General features: G+C 42.8%; 1 protein-coding gene across 3 annotated transcripts; it reads left to right on the top strand.

Moving 5' to 3' along the window:
• Positions 1-18: 18 nt before the first annotated feature.
• On the top strand, positions 19-9,549 carry CCNL2 (cyclin L2). Of its 3 annotated transcripts, none has more exons than XM_025198122.1 (10): positions 19-159; positions 444-553; positions 900-1,020; positions 2,285-2,349; positions 5,281-5,380; positions 5,467-5,571; positions 5,783-5,924; positions 6,469-6,586; positions 6,676-6,788; positions 8,155-8,407. In XM_025198122.1, the coding sequence occupies exons 1-10, from the start codon at positions 61-63 to the stop codon at positions 8,271-8,273; spliced, it is 1,092 nt and encodes a 363-aa protein (XP_025053907.1). In that variant the 5' UTR covers positions 19-60; the 3' UTR covers positions 8,274-8,407. The 3 variants fall into 3 exon arrangements, with proteins under 3 accessions (XP_025053907.1, XP_014373025.2, XP_025053908.1); XM_014517539.2 differs by having other exon boundaries at positions 20-159; positions 6,676-6,768; positions 8,155-9,549; XM_025198123.1 differs by lacking the exons at positions 19-159; positions 444-553; positions 900-1,020; positions 2,285-2,349 and adding an exon at positions 3,103-4,964 and having other exon boundaries at positions 6,676-6,768; positions 8,155-9,549.
• The last annotated feature ends 4,627 nt before the right edge of the window (positions 9,550-14,176 follow it).

Genomic DNA, 14,176 nt, shown 5'->3' with positions numbered 1-14,176 from the left:
CTCGCCCGTTCCCAGCAGCGTTCGGCGCTGGCCGGATGCGACAGTAACACGCGGGTGCAAATGTCGTGTCTTTTTGCTCCCCAGGTGGCCATGGCTACGGGACAGGTGCTCTTCCAGCGCTTCTTCTACACCAAGTCCTTCGTGAAGCATTCCATGGAGGTAAGGAGCCCGGCCCGCTCCTGCGCGTTTAAGCAGCCAGGCGCAGGGTCCCTCCCCAGCCCCACGTCCAGGAAATGGACGTGCGGGTTTCCCACGTAAAGCGAGGGAAACCTGTAGGCGTTGTTTAGTCGAGCTCAGTTTTACATATCTGCGTTACTGCTAGCAGCGATCGTGCCAGATTTTTGAATGCTTCTGTTTCTGCCGTTTTGTTCTCTCCGCTAAACGTTCGGGTCGGTTGTAGAGTCGAAGCCAAACCTCGATATGTTGCCCTGTTTCTATTCCAGCACGTGTCAATGGCTTGTGTTCACCTGGCATCTAAAATCGAAGAAGCGCCGAGGCGCATAAGGGATGTGATTAATGTGTTTCATCGCCTTCGACATCTACGAGAAAAAAAGTAAGCTCGGAGTTGGGAATATAGTGTACGGGGCTCGTTGCTTTCTTCAGTTTTGATACGGAGACGCTGAATGTTATGGCCTGAATGCAGCGTGTCTCTGTCAGTGCTGCCGTTCCTACTGGGACAGCTTCTGGGGAAGTAGGAATACGTTGGGAAAACCTTGTCTGAGGTGGTAAAAACGTAAAACGAGTTCAGGAAATCTAGAAAGGATCTCAACCGGATACCTCCTTGTAGCATAATAAATATTTGTGCTTCAAAATGCAGGAAAGAGTTCAATATGCACTTGTATCCAATATAAGATTAATGCCTATCCATCTTACTTGATGGCATCTAACATTTCTTTCAGGAAACCTGTACCTCTAATACTAGATCAAGAGTATGTTAATTTGAAGAACCAAATCATAAAGGCGGAAAGAAGAGTTTTAAAGGAATTGGGGTTCTGCGTCCATGTAAAGCACCCACATAAGGTTTGTAGTGCATTTGGTTAATATATTAAAATATATGTTTATCTTGCACTGCCCACTTCAAAAAGACAAAACCTGGATGAAAGCTGTTTGCTCGGCATGATGCCACCGTAGTGATCTTAGTGAAGTTAGTTTACTATGATCTTGCTATCTTGTTTCTCATTCAAGAGGTTCTTACTAGTGGGTCTTATCTCACTGGTGAGTGAAGACTGGAGGTGGATGCAGATGTTAAGTACTGGTTAGACATAACTGTACTTGGATCTTCCCTGAGTCTTAGCATGAAAACAACTTGTTGTTGTATGAACAGGTAACCTTGGTATTAAAAGACAAGCAACTCTGTCTAAGGCTCTCAAATGACTGATCCTTCATAAAATAAATCCTAGCTTTCTAGGATGACAAATGTGTCTCTGCTAATGGGGTGACTATCCGTTCTTTCTAGAAGCCTGCGCATGCTGCTCCTGCATTTCTCATTTAGTCAGTCACTTGTCATGTAAAGAACTCCCCCTTTCTTTTGCACCCTAAATATCTATTTTCCATCTTGAAGCATCAAAATACTGCTGCCAAGCCCTAACTGGTGCGACAGGTCAGACATGGAGATGAAATGCTCCTTGTTTTAATGTCACCGCTTTTGTCCTTAACACTACCCACAGTAGGCATGGGTAAGGAAGTTTCTGTGCTTTCAGAACTTGTCACGCTCCGTTCAGGTCTCTCGCCTTGCCACTGCAGTCTGATTTTTGTCACAAGACTTGAGGGGCTCTGATCACAGGACTGTGAGCATACCTCCAACTGCCGACTCCTGTGACTTTTTTCTGTGTGTAGATCAAAGAGAATTTTTGTTTGCCTTGCAAGCTGCATGGGCACAAAAGAAAAAGTTGACTAAGCTTCTTCCCAATGGATTTGAAGTGTGGTGTTTGCCACTTGATCCTGCTGTCACCTATAAAAGAATGTGGAGCTCTATAGGAAAACCGCATCTATTTTGAAAACTGAGTTGAAAGCAAGTCTTCTAGTTGACTGAAATGATGCCTGACTTTGGAAGATGCCCTGTTAGGAAGATCTTCCACACAAACCTTTGCAGCCTGTTTTTTTTTTTTTCCCCCTCTTCTGGAAGACAGGAGCTGCATGGGTAAATACTGGGCATTTGCGCGCACGCTCTTTACGGATACTTAGCACCTAGGACAGAATAGCAGATGCCTCATGGATGCCCCTCTGAGTTAAATACTTGGCTCTCAAGATTCCTGGTAATAATTTGATAACCCATATCTTCCAGATAATCGTTATGTACCTTCAGGTATTAGAATGTGAACGTAACCAACACCTGGTCCAGACTTCATGGTAAGTTGATTTTTCTTGTTCTAAGAGACCAGCAGGGGCAGTGGCAGAAATATGTCATTTGAGGCACTCTGGGCAACATTTGCTTTAGCCCGCTACTGTGTCCATGAGTAATCCACTCCAGTGTTTCCTGGAGTGCCTCAACCTACTACCCAATTGTTGATCGGCCTGTCAGTTTCAGGCACTGTCTTTAAATGGTAAGGTAGTTTTAAACCCTCACCCCTTGCTCTATCTTCCCTTCTCTCCTATCATTCATCCTCCCTTTGAAGCGAATGTGTTCAGTGGTTATTTCTTGGTAAATCACACATGCAGTTCTAGTCCTTTCCTGATGTTCTTCGTTCCCAATACTCGGTCTGTTGATTGCAACAAGTGCATCGAACTCTCAGCACACATCTTAAAACAAGATGTGTTTTGATTCACGTGGATAATCCAAGATGTCGGCTCCTAAGACTGGAAAAGCTCACTGTTTTACATTTGACACGAACAGTCTTCTGCTTGCCCTGTCTGCTTTCACTAGAGTGAAAGCAACTCACTTGGGGATGGGTATTTAATGTAAAATTCCAGGTCTCGATTTTTAACAAATTGGTAATTGGTATAACAATGCCGTTAATTAAAATTGGGGTAATGAACCTAACGATCATATTTCTGCTGACTGAACTGTCTGGTACTGTGCCCTGTTTGGTAGAGAACCTATTTTGACTTTTCTTTTCTGTACTCTTTTAATCAAAGGGTAGCCTCTGAGGGTAAGTGACTAAGACTTCTCCTCTGCTGCCCAAGCGCTATGGTGCAGGGATAGCTGCCGTCTTCAGTCAAACCAAAGCAGGCTCTACAAAGAGAAGGCTGACTCTAGACAGGTGGTATATATACGATAGTATAGTAACTGGCCAACTGCTGCTTGTGCTTATCCTTTTGACTGTTTTTATTGTTCGTTTTTTGTTGTTGTGCCTTTTGGATTCTTGTAAATTTTTAGAACTTGATTGTCAACATTTTGAAACCTGCTAATGTTAAGTTTCTAGGACTGTGTTAAAACTGCTGTACTACCTTCACAGTGCAAAAAGCCATTTTAAGATGAGACTTGAGTCTTACGGGATGGGGGGAGGGAATGCATTAAGTGATTAAAAACTGTGATAGACTTTTTTTCTTTGCCATAATTTGTGTAAATTATCTAATCTGATCCTTATGATAAAAGTTTACAATTCAGAATTAAGGGTAGTTAATGCCATGGGATGTTTCTCCCACTACTGGATTAAGTAGTGTTAATGCATGCAGAATTCATATAAAAACTGGGGGTTTTAGATGCTGATATTCTGCCTGTTCGGGATGGGAAGAAGTAACCATAGTAAAGCAGTGTTCCAGCCTTTAAGATGTATTTGGGACATGGGTTTTTATACATATATAAATGTGCTCATGGTGGTTGCTCCAGTATCTGAAAATTGGGTATCCAGTATAAACGATTATTGAAATGTGGTAGTTTTCCAGCATTGCTGTTTCTAAACTATTGTAACAAGAATTCATTCCTGTGTACACCCAGACCCAGAGCCCGATGATCGAGTGCACAGGTAGCAGCCTGTGAACATGCTGTGTTGTTAGTTTGGCAATTATGAAAAGAAACACGAATCGTCCTTCTTTGGAATACTGCGGTTCCTACTGTCCGCCTAAGTGTCATCATCTTCTTAACAAAATTGATTTGTTGTGGCATTATATTTCCTCAAAAGCCAAGTGTCAAGGTGCAAGATAAACTAATAGTTTTTGCTCCTACTTTTCCACGGTCACAGTCATTCTGTTAGGACTGAGATGTAGGAAAGGTCCTCATGCCTATGTATATACCTTTTTCAGTTGTTGCAGTGGAATTCACAAGCATCTCCTATTTGCTCTCTGTAAATACAGTTTTCTGTAAGCACAATTTACATGGACTCTCTGGGCTCTGGGGTGGGTGTCCTTGGGGTAGTGAATCCTTGTATCCTGGGTACCCACATGGTCAGTTTTGGACTTCATTCTGAATGCTTGTTGCAGAAGTATACAAAGACCTTTGTTCTGGGCTGAATTCAGACATTACCATCTGATATCCTGCCTGAAAGAAATGTTATGTTCTTTTTAAAAAGCTTAACCCAATTGAGCATTTTATTTGCCTGACTAATTTAAAGTACAAAGTACTTGCATCTGAATTTACGGTTTTAGAATTACACTTTTTAAAAAATGTACTGACTGTGGAATATGTGCAATATCTTACAGTTTTCTCATACTGTGAATATTCATTTTAAGCAACCTTGTTGAAATGGGACAGTTTGGAAATGATACTTTCATATGCCAAAGAAGAAGAGATCTGCCTGAAACTGAGCCTTCTTCAGCATTGATGATCCCCAAAGCACAGATTTCTTCTACAGCTACTTTTTTACATCAAAATGGATTCTGTTCTGGATGATGTCTTGCTGATGGAGAATTGACATGTTGCCACGTGAACCGTACTGTGGATGTGGGCACGAGCCGCGTTGGATTGCTTTTCCCAGAAGAACTCCTTTGGAATCTGTGGCTTTGAATGGCACCCTGAGTCTACATGTTTCTCCACATATGGGATTGAGCCTAGATTGCTATAACTGAGTACTTTTACAGATTATATTGTATGTTGCCTCTACACAAACTTTTGTTCATTGCATGAGAGCAGGCCAGTAGATCTAGAGGAAAGAAAAGTGAAGTTAAAATTGGTTCTCTTTCATAACAGAGTTATCACAACAGCCAGTCAGTCATTAACTTAACTCCCAACCCCTTGTTCCTTCTACTTGAGGGATCTTTTAGTAGACTAATTTAACTTCTCTTTAGATTCACAGGAGCATAGACCTTAACTATAGTAATTGAATGCATAGCAAAGTAGTTCTTGTAGAATTAAAGAGAGTAGAATGCAGGGCATAGCAATTTTCCCCCTTACTTGTTTTTCAGGAATTACATGAATGATAGCCTGCGAACGGATGTCTTTGTCAGATTCCAGCCAGAAAGCATTGCCTGTGCCTGCATATACCTTGCAGCGAGGACACTGGAGGTGAGGTTTTTTCAGTTGCTTAATGTAAAAACTTAAGTTTGTTTCTTCAAAAAGTCAGAAAGCTAATAGTCTGTGACATCTTACAGATTCCACTTCCCAATCGTCCTCACTGGTTTCTACTGTTTGGAGCAACAGAGGAGGAAATTCAAGAGATTTGTTTAAAGATTCTGAAGCTCTACACTCAGAAAAAGGTTTGTATGCGTACGCCAACATGAGATCAGTATAGACAACATTTTGTCATAAATTGAGGCAAGTTATCATCCGATTGAAACCTTTTGTAAAATTCTAATGAAGTGGGATGCAGACCCCCAGAGTTGTATCTCTTGCTCTTGGTCTATGTGGTAAATAGGTAGTTTAAATACAACTAAGTGGAGAGTTGACCTCTTCCATTTGCATTTGTAGGTTGACTTACCTTATCTGGAAAGCAAAGTAGAAAAGAAAAAGCTAGCCCTCGAAGAAGCAAAAGCCCAAGCGAAGGGTCTGATACCAGACGGAACCCCCAGTTTGGATACGACATCAGGATTTTCTCCTCTTCCTAAAACTGGTTGGTGGTGTTCACATGTGTAAAATATGCTCCTTTGCCCTTTATCTCAAGGGCGTTTTTACACTCTTATGGATATAATGTCCTGTCAGTTACCGAGTAGAGATCGTCTCAGTGAGGCTGTGTCCAGTTGCCTGTGGTACTCCAGTTAATGGCACATTAGGCTGTTTGCCTTCCAAATGATGATGTGAGCTGTTCTTTGTGGAGTGGGCTAGATGGACACTTGGCTTCATCCCATTCAGCAACAGTCCTCTTGTTAACACTTAGCATGTGAGAAATACAACGTGAAAATCTTAATTTTAATGGGACGAGCAGGCAAACCAGTTTCAGATGGAGAAGGTTTCGTGTTCTGTTCTCAAATAATTTATGCTGCAGCAATTTCATACCTGTAAGTAAAGGAAGGAAAGTGGCTTTGTATGAAAGAATTATTTCAGGCCATGAAGGCAGGTGCCTGCCATTCGATAATTTGTTTGCTCTCTAAAGCCTGGTAGTTTATTCATATCCATAGCCATTATATAGCTTTCTTCCTTTATTTTTGTGCTTCCAGAGTCTCCAAAAGATGGCAAAGGGAACAAACCTTCACCACTTCCTGTCCAGGCAATGAAGAATGCCAAAAGAAAAATGGAGGGAGCAAAAAGAACAAATCCTAACAGCCCTGTGAATGGGTAAGGCTCTGCATCCAGTGGAGACTGTTTAGTTTTGGTTTGGGAGTTTTTTGGTTCAGTCTAAACCACTTGTCCTTTGTCCTTCTCAGTATTCAGAAAGGGGGAGAAAGCAGAAGCCGGAGTGGCAGTCGAGAGCAGAGTTACTCAAGGTCACCCTCGCGATCAGCATCCCCTAAGCACAGGTATGTGCTGCAGTGGGCAGGTATGCACAGAAGTATTTCTCCATGCTTGTGTTGAAAACTAGCAGCCAATGGCAATTCCAGAGTGGGCCTTTGGAGAGTGGCAAAGGGCTCGACTGAGGCAACAATTCAAGCTGGCAACAAATTGAACTGTTCAGAAGGGCTGTAGAGTAGCCAGTCAGGTTCAAGTATGCATGTGGTCAGTGGAATGAAGGTCTATGAATGACAGGTTGTTTCTGAACAAGTCTCCTGCCTTGTGTGTGCTCCTAGTCCTTTCTACTGGCTTAAATGACAAAAACATGTTTGTGCTTCTGTGATTGCCCTTGCTGTAGACACAGCAGAGCAGCAGCACAAGGATCTGGATTCTGTTTGGTCTTCCAAGTCAAGGGAATTCCTTTGTTTGTACTTGTGCCAAAGATACCAAACCCTGCAGCTGCACAAGTAGAATTCGAGTTTTAGAACGTGGCTAGAAAAACCTCTTGCTAGTGATCTACAGGCCAGGGACAAGATAACTCAACTTCAGACATTCAGCTCAAGCTTTCAGAAATACACATTAAAAAAACACTTCTTATATTTGGAACCAGAATGAAGTTGACCCTTAATTTTCCACTAAAGCTCTGCTATAAAGATCAGGCAGCTTGATAAATGTAATGGGAGGCTTTGCATTCTTACTAAAAAGATTTTGGGGAAATAGCGTCTTCAGTTTTTCAGTGGCTTGTGCTTTTTACCCACTGTCCAGTACATGAAGTGCCAGTTAGCTTCCTGCAGGACGGAGAGAATAGACAATATCTATTTGCTCAGCTTTATAAGCATAGGGATATAAAATGCTGCTTCATAGTTAAATTTGTAGGCAAAATGCTACTCACTTAAATCTTATGCTTCAGTCAGGTTCGTGCTACAGCCTTGAAATGGGTGAGCAGTAAAATATACTCTGATTGTCAGTGGGTGGCCAAAACCAAAGTTAAGATCCGCTGATCTACATAGACGTAGACGTTTTGCTGAGTCGGATAATTAAGGGGTTATTCAGATATATTTAGAGACGGTTCTATTCTTATAAGACTTATGTGAGGCAGCTTTCAACCTGAATATTGGCTCTGCTAGATAATAGCTTCTCTCCCAGGAGAGGGGGATTTTAAGAGATGTTAAAGGATAACATCTATTTAAATTCAGACTTCATCTGAAAATGTTACGTAATTAATCTTACAAATAATTCCCAATGTCTGCTATAACTAAAAGATTGGATGGGGTTTTTGGGTATGTTTTGGTCTTGGCAGCATTAGCTGGATCTGGTTAGTCCAGTACATCCACCTCTGCGATGTTAATAGCACTCGGGGTATTGACATGGGCATGGGTTGCTAAGAACCTTCTGCTTTTGCTTTCTTCTTATAGAAAAAGTGAAAGCTACTCTACATCCAGCGGTTCCAAATCTCATAGCCGCTCCAGGAGTCGCAGCGATTCTCCCCCAAGACAGTTCAACCATGGTGCTAGTTACAAAGGCTCCAAGATGAGGAGTTACAAAAAGTCCAAGGACTACAAATACTCGGCGCACAAGCCAAGGAAGTCCCGTAGCAGGAGCTCATCGCGTTCCAGGAGCCGATCACGGGAGCGCTCCGATCACTCGGGGAAGTACAAGAAGAAGAGCCACTACTACCGCAATCACCGGCACGAGCGTTCCCGCTCCTATGAGCGCACAGGCCATCGCTATGACCGGGACCACCCCGGCCACAGCAGGCACAGGAGATGAGCAGTAAGGGGGTCTCTTTCTTTTGCACTGCAAAAAGAGCTCACCACCCCCCCCCCTTGCCCTACATTTAGCTCTTGCAGCTTAAGGGTAACCTGGCTCACAAATCACTGAATTCCAGTGAGCTTCACTCATAGCTGCTAACTCTTACTTGTTAGCATGAATCCAAAGGAAAGATATCAACAGATCTGTGGTTCTGGAAGATTTGATGTGGTAAATGCCTTGGTGGCTCTTGCTGCTTGGAGCATCTGGTAACACTGAAGAGTCCTGTTGCAGTGGATGCTTCTGTGCTTGCTCTTTGGGAAGGGGTGTGTTAACATACAGTAGTGCAATGCTATGTTACTATACTGTCAGACTCAAAGAATGGAGAGCAAAAATTTCCTCACTTGGCAGTGGAGCTGTCTGCTGCTCAGCCTCTCCTAACTGGACGTGAAAGCTCACGTTTCCCGAGAACCATTGGAGTGGCTTGGTGCTAACAAAGCTCTCTTCGTACTGACTCTATTATGTTGTACAAATAGAAAGTGATTTTTTTTGTAGAATTGATGCCTATATTAGGTTCTCCGTGTGTATATATTTTGCAGTGTTGAGCAGTACAATACGGGAAAATGGCCTTATTAGCCCTTACACTTTATTCACAATGTAAATAAGCATTTGTTTCATACCAGTGAAGGCTATATACTGAAAACTCAAAACTTGAACGCTCAGTTTAAAACTTGTGTAGAAATTCTGATAAATGTGAAAGTATCTAGCTCCATGTATTGAAAGTAGTATATTTTTTATCCGTGCAATGCTGCGTGCAGGCCACCAGCTCGTAAATAGAAGTTTCATATATATACATTTTATGTGGTTTGAATAACTCTATACTCAGGATCTTTGACACTCTGAAGAAAATGGTAGTTTGTCAATCTGCTTGCTTGTTTAAAAACAGAAGGTGTTTGAAAAATTGTACACAGCCCAGCAGTATCCGTTTTAGTGGTATATCTGAGCTGGTCTATCCTCCCATGCGCTCTAATTTCATTAAAGTATTGGATTTTGTATTAAAACTGCTTGATGTCAGTCTCTGAATTGCGGTTGTCTTGTAGAGTAAATCGCAGCAGTTGTAGTTTTAAACTGAAACGTGACTCATCTCAGTTTTTTAAAATAGCTTTGAACTGATGTTCTAGCCAATGGTTGTGGGGGTGGGGTGAGTAATAGTAAAAATTACTATTCCCTTTTAAAAGCTACATGACTAGAATCTCTGAGAGAGCTTTCATCACCGCTTTAGGTAATACATCTTGCATAAGAAGAGATTTGGTTTCCAGTCTCTTGAAAGAAAATAACAATTCTTCTAAGCTTCTGACCACTGATTTGGGGTGGGTAGAGGGGGGTAGCTTTCATGGTGCTTAGATACAGATGAGTGATTTACTGCTCTTCATGCCCTCAAATGCCCTCATTTATCTACTTGGGTTTCTCATCAGGTGTGTGCTGCCTGCACTTGCTTCTACAGCGATCTGGTGATGGGTCTCTTGACTATTTCCCAAGGTTTAGGGCTTTCTTTGCAGCCTCTAAGCACCTTTTCAGCAGTATTGCCCAGTAATAGTGATCCAATTAAAGTTCCTCGTTCTAGTATTTCAGACTGGAATGGGGGAAGCAGTGAAATGAAAGCTAAGTCACACCTCATTATTTAGGATGGAGTGAGGGGTACAATGCCATGATGCCTTGGCCTCAGCAGCAGTCCTCTTCTTTGCTGTCTTCTTTGGCCCTTTCCATATTCTAACCAGTCGCTTGGCAGCTTCCTCATTCTTTTTGCATACTGCTTTGGAACAGGGCAGCCAAGGGGGCCTGTAGGCAGCTTCTCAGACACACAAAGTCCCTAATCTGAAAGAGCCAAGTGCCCCTTTGACAACCAGGCCTCTGCAAAGTGTCTCAACTTGTGTTCCTACAATATGAAACACTGTCCCCCTGATCACTAGTCAGAGCCTACCTGTGACTGGAATAGACTGTGGGGCAGGCTTGTGCTGCTACAGAGGCATTAAAAGCTCCAGGCTTATAGTAGTTTCCAGTTTGCTCTGCCATCTGTCCTGGGCAAGTTGCTAATAAAAAAGGGAAGCCCTTCTGAACCACGAGTACCCCTGACAGTTGCTATAAGCCAGTGGAAGTTGCACAGTTTGGGATGGTAGGGAATTGCTAGAGAGCAGGGATTTCTTTTCCATTTGTTATCTCTGACACTATTGTTGTTCATGCTTCCTTCTGGATTTTGTATTTTCAAACGTGAAATTAAAACCCCAAATAAGATTTAATCCATGTAGCAAGTTACAGCCCATGAAAAGGATAATGTAGGAATGGAAGGAATGTGAGCATTTCTTCTGAGGGACTTGTATCCTTTTTAAGGGCTTGTCTAAGCAGGGAAAAGAGCTGGCATATCTCTGCTGCTAAAACTCTCCCTGAGGATGCTCTTACACATTTTAGGCTAAATTTTCCCTTTCTTTCCTCATTGCTTTGAAAGCACCATAAGCTAAAGCATTTTAAATAAGAGCTCTTATTCTGGAATGAGTGGTGAGAGAGTGGTTTTACTGGTGTAGCCATGATCTTTTTTTCTTTCCCCCGCTAGGATAAACAAGTCCCAGGCTGGAATCTATTTTTAAAATAACTACTCATAATTTTATTTATATATATATATATATATATATATATATATATAAATAAATTTTATTTATTTATTTTTTAAAATCCCTAAAGGGATCAGAGACTTGCAGTTGCATGGTACTTTCAGAGCTGGAGGCCAGTGTCCATGCCCCCTAAACACTACATCACATGGATTAGATGCCTGAGAATGAGAGGAGGAAATGTAAGGCTTTGGGCTGGAGTGAGGACTTGAAAACAACTAAGATGTACCAGCCAGGTGTCCTTGCTAGGAGGCTGGAGTCTGGCCCAACATGGAACAGTTTCAACATGGGTGTAAAAATTACTTGTCCTAAATCCCCCAAAGGCAATTTCTTGGAAGTTGAGAGACATGGGGTTCAAGTCCCTGTTCTAAAATAGGCCTTGTATCCCAGGGGAAGCCTAGGGATTTGGGGTGAAATGCATGCCTGCCCTGAAAAGTGTCATTCTCAGCTATCTTTTGCATTAGTGTCTGATGTAGCAGACGTGTTCTCAGAACGGGTGTTGTAATGACAGAGCAAGGATTACAGTTAAGATTAAGTACTTGCAAGTGATAGTATAATAATTTGAGATGATATTGGGTGGATAGCAGAGACTCACAAGGCTAGGATTAGAATAAGGAGGAATAAGACAAGCGGCCGGGAACATGAAGTTCAATAAGGGCAAGTGCAATGAAGGACTAATCAAATGCCCAAAAAGAAAATGGAGAGTGACTGGCTAAGTTACAGAAAAGACCCCAGGAGTTAAAATGGATCACGACAGTATGCCACTAGCATTCTGGGATGCAAAACCAGCAGATGCAGGCAAGTCATAGGTAAATTATTTTGTACTCCATTCAGCATGGGGCAGGGGGCTGCACCTGGATTACTCCATCCAGCTTGGGGCACTGTGCTTACAGAAGGACACGGTGGACAAGTACTTAATCTAGAGAAAAGCAACAAAAATTATATTAGAGCTCTAGGAAGCATAATAGGACAATCGTTTGGAAAAAAAGGGAATGAGTTATTTTGGGAGAAGAGGAAAGCAAGGGAGATTTGGTAGTCTTCAGATACAAAAAGCATGGTAACCAACTCCATTTCCATCTCCAACAGGATGAGAAGTAATAGGATGAAATTACAACAAGGGAAATTTATGTTAGAAACTAGGAAGAAAGAACTTTCTACCAATGAGATTAGGTTAAGCACTGGAAAAGATTACTTGGAGAGTTTGTGGAACCTCCATCACTGGAAGCTTCCAAGTGTAGGTTAGACAACCACTGGGCTATGATGATTCAGCCAGGGATGATCCTACTTGAAGAAGTGGAATCCATCTATTTTCCTATGATTTGGTGATACAGCGGTAGTCAAGGAATTTTCTTACGTTTGTGGGATTTAGTTCATAGATTTCTGCAACTCCTTGCTCTGCGTGGAACAGAGCAGGAGAAACGGTTGTTTCTATGCTGTGGCACAGGGAAAACCCTGGAACTTAATTTAGGGCAATGCAATGCCAAGCAACATAATGTGTGAGTTGGGCTAGGGGGAAAGTGCTAGTATTGGGCCTGCACGAAGCAGCTAGTATTCGCTTTGGATTCGGATTTGGCCGAGTCAGGGGACAGTGATTTGATTCAGTGATTTGAATCACTCTCCCAAATTCAATCGGCTGAATCTCCAAATCGACCCCATCCCTCGCCCACTCTCCCAGGTCCTGGCTCTTTGAAAAAAAAACCCAGGCTCACCGGCTCCTGCTGGGTGGGGGGTGATCCTCGCTGCCCCCCACTGCCTGGTGCTGCATGGGGGCCTCTGCACAAGCCCCCCAAACTCCCGCAGCTGCTGCAGAAGCTGATGAGTGCAGGGTTTGGGTTTTTTGTGGTTTTTTAAAGGGCCAGAGCTGGGGTGGACTGGGCAGCCATGGGGGAACTAGGAGAGCGGTTAGGGGGCTGAGGGAGCAGGCAGGGGATGAGTCCCCACGGTCCCCCTCCCCTGCCCCCTACTTACCAGCTCGGAGTCCAGCTCCAGCTCCCTGCTGCAGCCACCGGGGACTGCCCGAATTGCCGAAGGTTTCCGAATCTTTTCCAAATCGATTCGGAGAATTTCGAATCAATTCAGACCTTTTAACTGGTCTCCTGATTCAATTTGGATTCGGAGATTCAGCCACCGAATTGAGTCGAATTGCCTCTGAATCAAATCAGCACCCAAAGCTTCTCACGGCCCTAACTAGCATGGACTTGAGCTGGCCAGTTTTAACCAAGCAGGTATCTTGTTTACGCTGAAGTCAGCAAATCACTAGTTTTCATCTGTACCTTGCCCCATAGGTGGAAACTAATTATTTTGCCCCGTGTGTACTAAATCATGGAAAATCAAAGCTCAAAAGTAGCCAAAGATCAATACAATAAAGCAAAGTACTCTTGACCTCTCCTAAGTGTCTCTCATCTGAACCTATTGGGCAGGAACTGGCTTCTGCTGGGAGTTTGTATTCAAAGCCGTTATTCTTACTATTTGAGGGCATTGCAAAGGGTCAGCCAAGCACATTTAAGCAAGTAAAATGCATTACGTTGTCTTGCTGGTGCTAGTCCTAAAAGGTAGTAGACACAATCAACCCACCTTTTAGTTATCAATTGTCTGCTATGTGAACCAGTCATTTAAACAGAAGATGCCTCCTGTCCACTTCCTTAGACCCCAGTGCACAGCAGGGCTCTGTACTGGGTCTGTAGGTCAGAAAATGTGAAGTGTTGCTGTTTCACAGGGAAACAAGTTCTGTTTCCACCAACTTCACCTTGAATTCAACCTCAGTGATAAACCCTGGGCCTGTTCCCTGCAGTGTTTTGCCTGCTCTCCAGTGCATGTCAAGTGCTATGGGGGAAATAGTGACTTCCAAAGCAGACAGGAAAACCCAGACTGGAAGGTTTTCTAGATGTATACATCATGTCATTTGGCATAGTAAACTGCAGCTGTGTTTTATAAACTGTTAGGCACATGTGCGGCACTGAATAAACAGTAATGATCTGCTTTTCAACACATTTGTCTGGATCCGGAGAGGAAAATTGAAAGCTGA

The sequence above is a fragment of the Alligator sinensis genome, unplaced genomic scaffold, assembly GCF_000455745.1.
Source record: "Alligator sinensis unplaced genomic scaffold, ASM45574v1 scaffold569_1, whole genome shotgun sequence".
In the NCBI taxonomy this organism is placed as follows: Eukaryota; Metazoa; Chordata; order Crocodylia; family Alligatoridae; genus Alligator; species Alligator sinensis.
This window is presented reverse-complemented; position numbering and strand designations above follow the sequence as displayed.

Excerpts from the sequence above, each read along its gene's own strand:
- CCNL2 (XM_014517539.2), top strand. The coding sequence starts at position 61 with ATGTCGTGTCTTTTTGCTCCCCAGGTGGCCATGGCTACGGGACAGGTG. Across the intron at positions 5,572-5,782 it reads AGCTCTACACTCAGAAAAAG|GTTGACTTACCTTATCTGGA; the intron begins GTTTGTATGCGT and ends TTGCATTTGTAG. Across the intron at positions 5,925-6,468 it reads TTCTCCTCTTCCTAAAACTG|AGTCTCCAAAAGATGGCAAA; the intron begins GTTGGTGGTGTT and ends TTGTGCTTCCAG.